We start from the raw sequence: 4076 nt of genomic DNA, 5'->3' as shown, positions 1-4076 counted from the left end.
AAAAAAAAAAAAAAAAAAAAAAAAAAAAGATTTTTATTTTTTAAGAGACAGAATCTTACTATATTGCCTTGGCTGGTCTTGAACTCCTGAGTTCAAGGGATCCTCCTGCCACAGTCTCCCGAAGTGCTGGGATTACAGGCATGAGCCACCATGCGCAGCTCAGAAAATAGTTTTTAAACTTGAGTTCTCACCTGTTACTAGACAAAAGACTCCCTTTAAGCTCCCAGAGTTTTCTGCTCCTTTGGGATAGGAATCAGAAGTTGGCATCCTGCAGTTGTCTGATATCTAGACCTATTTTGATTGACTGCATATTGTTATATTGAATTTGAATGCAGGAGGTATTTTTGAATGTATTTATTATTTCCATAGCTAATTCCACTCTATATTGTCTTAATTGTGTAGCCTCTTCATAATCTTGTTTCCTAAATGATCTTTGAAGATACATGTTAATGACCAGTTTTCTAGATTTTAACCTAAATAGGATACCACACTTTTGACAGATAGGTAACTTCCAGAGCCACTTTTATTTATATGACAATGAAACTCAAGTCCTAGAAAAAGAGCACAGTTAACTTTGTAGAAAAGAAAACACTATTACGTTATTACTGGTTTGCTCAGTCTCATTCCTCCTTTTAAGGCTTCTCACTTCCATCTCTCTGCACATCCACAGGCAACATAAAGTGAAGGTTTTGCATGTATTTTAAATTTTTCCTTTCTCTAAAGAATTAGATATCTTCACAGGTTAGTGATACATCTTTAAATGCCAAAATTTCCATCTTTTAACCTCTGGAATCATGAACTTTCAGATTGGAGAGCTGTTTGCAAGCTGTGGTCCTATTAGATGCAATTCAGTTAGTGAAAACCGGTTTTTTTTACAGTTAGATTTTCTCCCATTTGTCTTTGGGACATTACTGCAGAATTACTAAGTAAAAATTTAGTACATAAAATGATACTGAGTCTAAGCCCTCTTATTTCTGAGTTTACTGGGATTTCTTTTAAGTGATTTCTTTTTTAACTAAACAGTTGAATAAAACCTAGCCATCTTGGTACATTTGTACCCCAGTGTTCAAGAATGCTTCTCAGAAAGAATCACCTTTTTTCCTTATTATTTATAATGTTTAAACCCAAAACAAATGGTTTTAGTTTTTGACAACTTTCAGATGCATGGTAGTAATCAGAAATTTTCGGTAAAGTAAAAGGATTCTTTCTGTCTTTTCCAGGATAAAAGAGTGCATCACTTTAGAAGAAGTCGGGCAGTGCTTAAATCTGTTTGATCCTCTCAGCTATCTAGTTTCATGGGAAGTTGCTGGTTTTGAATATTAAGCTAAAAGTTTTTCACTATTACAGAAATTCTGAATTTTGATAAATCACACCAGACTTCCTACATAAGCTGTATTGTTAGACTGTCTAGTTTTATCTTACATTGAAACTGTTCTTCATTAGATGTTTATTTAGAAACTGGTTCTGTGTTGAATATATAGTTGAAAGTAAAAAATAATTGAGACTGAAAGAAACAACTTTAAGATTTATCTGCAAAAATTTTTTAAAAATTGAAATTGGCATTTTAAGTGTTTAAAAGCAATACTAGTTTTCAAAAAAATTTTTTTAACATCTGTTTTGAAAGGTCAGAATTTTAATAGTCTGAGTACAAGCATTTCACTTCTCCAACAAGTACCTGTGAACAGTACAGTATTTACAATATTGAGCTTTGCATTTATGATTTGTCTAGAAATTTACCACAAAAGCAGAATTTTTAAAACTGCATTTTTAATCAGTGGAACTCAATATATAGTTAGCTTTATTGAAGTCTTCCTTCTCTAAACCCAGTAAAACAGATTCTAAGCAAACAGTCAAATCAGTGGGTCAGCGTTTATTCAAAATATTTTATCTTTTATCTAGAATCCGCACATACATATCCTATCTGATTGGGATAGTAATTAGGGTAACTAAAATCCTGGGCTTAAGTTATTAAAGAATCCAAGAAAAACTAAACTTTACGAGGTACATAAGCTTTTCAATGAGTTACCATTCTTTTTTGTAAAAAAATTTTTCTTTGAAATGCTAAACTTAATGGCTGTATGTCAAATTGTGCAAAATATTGTTATTAAAGAATGCTGCAACTTTTTTTTTTTTTACGTCACTTAACGGTTAATCAGAGTATCTGAAAGGAATTGTTTTTATAAAAATATTGAACTAGTTACCTGCTATAAATAGATTTTTATTTTTGTCTTTTAGCCTGTTATATTTCCTTTTGTAAAGTAAAATATGTCCAGAATAGTCAAAAGTAGGTAGTATTGGTATTTCTAAACCACAAAAGTTGTTTAATAAGTATATCTCAAGAATGTGCTAGAGTTAAAGTTAACGTCATTTCTAGATTAGCTGGTGTCCTCATTTTACATTGTGACGCATGCTAGAGCACCAGAACCCTTTTACTATACCCACAGTCTTTTTTTCTCCAGCGTCTGTTACTAGTCTTTCAGGAGGTTTGCTCTGAGAACTGGTGATATAAAGAATGGAAGTAGCTTATGAGCAGTTCAAAGGCCAAGCCCTGGAATTGTTTCCCTTAGAAAAGGTGTTATATCCCATTGCTACCAATGCTAGCAAGGGTACCCATTGGTAACATTGCTACCAGTGGGATATAATACCTTTCTAAGGGAAACAGTTGTATCAGTATCATTTGATCTGCCATGGACATGAGTTTAAAGTGGCTTTCTGGCCCTTCTTTCAGTGGCCTCTTGCCTAAAACCTGGAAACTCTAGTTACAATGGGCCATATTAATAGTGCCCACTGGGGTCTGTAATTCCTAATTTTCATTCTGAATCTGAAGGAAAGAGCCTTTTAAATTTAGAATTCACAAGAGGGCTTTATTACACCTCAGAATTTGAAAGTGCCCTGAATTTGTCCTTTTAAAAATTCTCAATAGTCTTGATTTTTTTTTTTTTTTTTGGTGCTGTAACATTCGGACATATATCATTCTGTAATTAAATCTCCAGCTTACTATAATGATACCTATATTCTAAAGAGCTAATTCTAATTACTCCAGTATTACATGACCTTAAGGAAAAGTAAGCAGATAAACTTTTGTCTTTTACTTTGTTGGAGTGAAGTATTTAAAAGAGTAAGGTAAAAGAGATAAAGTCCTGAACCTTTCAAAATGGAAAATTAATTCTAAACTTAGAAATAGTTTCTACTACCTATTGCTGATACTGTCTTTGTATAAACGAATAAAAATAAACTTCAAAAATGTTTTTGGCTTTCTGATGTAGTATCTAAAATGATGGGGAGTTGGGTGGGAAGTGTGTAACAAGGTTTAGATTTCTTAAAATGCAAAAGTATAAAGTTCAGTTTACTAATCTGGCAGTTAGCTTATGAAAGCAAATTTAGGTGTGAAAAAATTTAAGAGGTATATCAACAGCAGTGCCAAGTAGGAATGCTGACAAACACAACATCTGACTCTGCTATCTCTCAGCTAAGGTCCCTTTAATTTTGGACCCTAAGAAACTATTTTATCTTATTTGATTGATTTTGAGATGGGAGTCTCACTTTGTGGCCCAGGCTGGAGTGCAGTGGCAGTCTCGGCTCACTGCAACCTTGCCTCCCGGGTTCAAGCAGTTCTCCTGCCTCGCCTTTCTGAATAGCTGGGACTACAGGCGTGTGCCACCACGCCTGGCTAATTTTTTGTATTTTTAGTAGGGACTGGGGTTCACTGTGTTAGCCAGGATGGTCTCAATCTCTTGACCTTGTGATCCATCCACCTCGGTCTCCCAAAATGCTGGGATTACAGGCATGAGCCACCATGCCCAGCCGAAACATTTTGTCTGCTGTACACTTTGGGCCTAATCTCTAGACCTTTTATTTTGGGGAATTGCAGTTGTCTAGTAGAGCTTAAATTTTTTTGTATTGCATGTACTTCATATGGATGCAATAAAAAAAATCAATACTTAACTACCTCTTTTAGTACTCTCAGTTCTATAAGCTGAGGCCAGTGGAGAGCAAAGTCTCCCCTCAGATGTTCCTATATTTTGTCGATTAATAAACTTACACTGATTCATAACCAGAAAGTTGACTCCAAGGTT

At 34.3% G+C, this 4076-nt stretch overlaps 1 protein-coding gene across 2 annotated transcripts in view; it reads left to right on the top strand.

Annotated features, from left to right (window-relative positions):
* DAZL (deleted in azoospermia like) overlaps window positions 1–2124 on the top strand; it is an 18194-nt gene extending 16070 nt beyond the window's left edge. Inside the window, exon 11 of one of the 2 annotated variants that reach the window (XM_032267315.1) lies at window positions 1221–2124. In XM_032267315.1, the coding sequence (XP_032123206.1) occupies window positions 1221–1274 (54 nt within the window). In that variant the 3' untranslated portion in view covers window positions 1275–2124. The remainder of the gene's footprint in view (window positions 1–1220) is intronic. The other variant, XM_032267324.1, reaches the window with a different exon arrangement.
* The last annotated feature ends 1952 nt before the right edge of the window (window positions 2125–4076 follow it).

Source organism: Sapajus apella, unplaced genomic scaffold, assembly GCF_009761245.1.
Source record: "Sapajus apella isolate SASKATOON/1434 unplaced genomic scaffold, GSC_monkey_1.0 scaffold4, whole genome shotgun sequence".
In the NCBI taxonomy this organism is placed as follows: domain Eukaryota; kingdom Metazoa; phylum Chordata; class Mammalia; order Primates; family Cebidae; genus Sapajus; species Sapajus apella.
The sequence above is the reverse complement of the archived record's forward strand: the minus strand, read 5'-3'. Positions and strand labels throughout refer to the sequence as shown.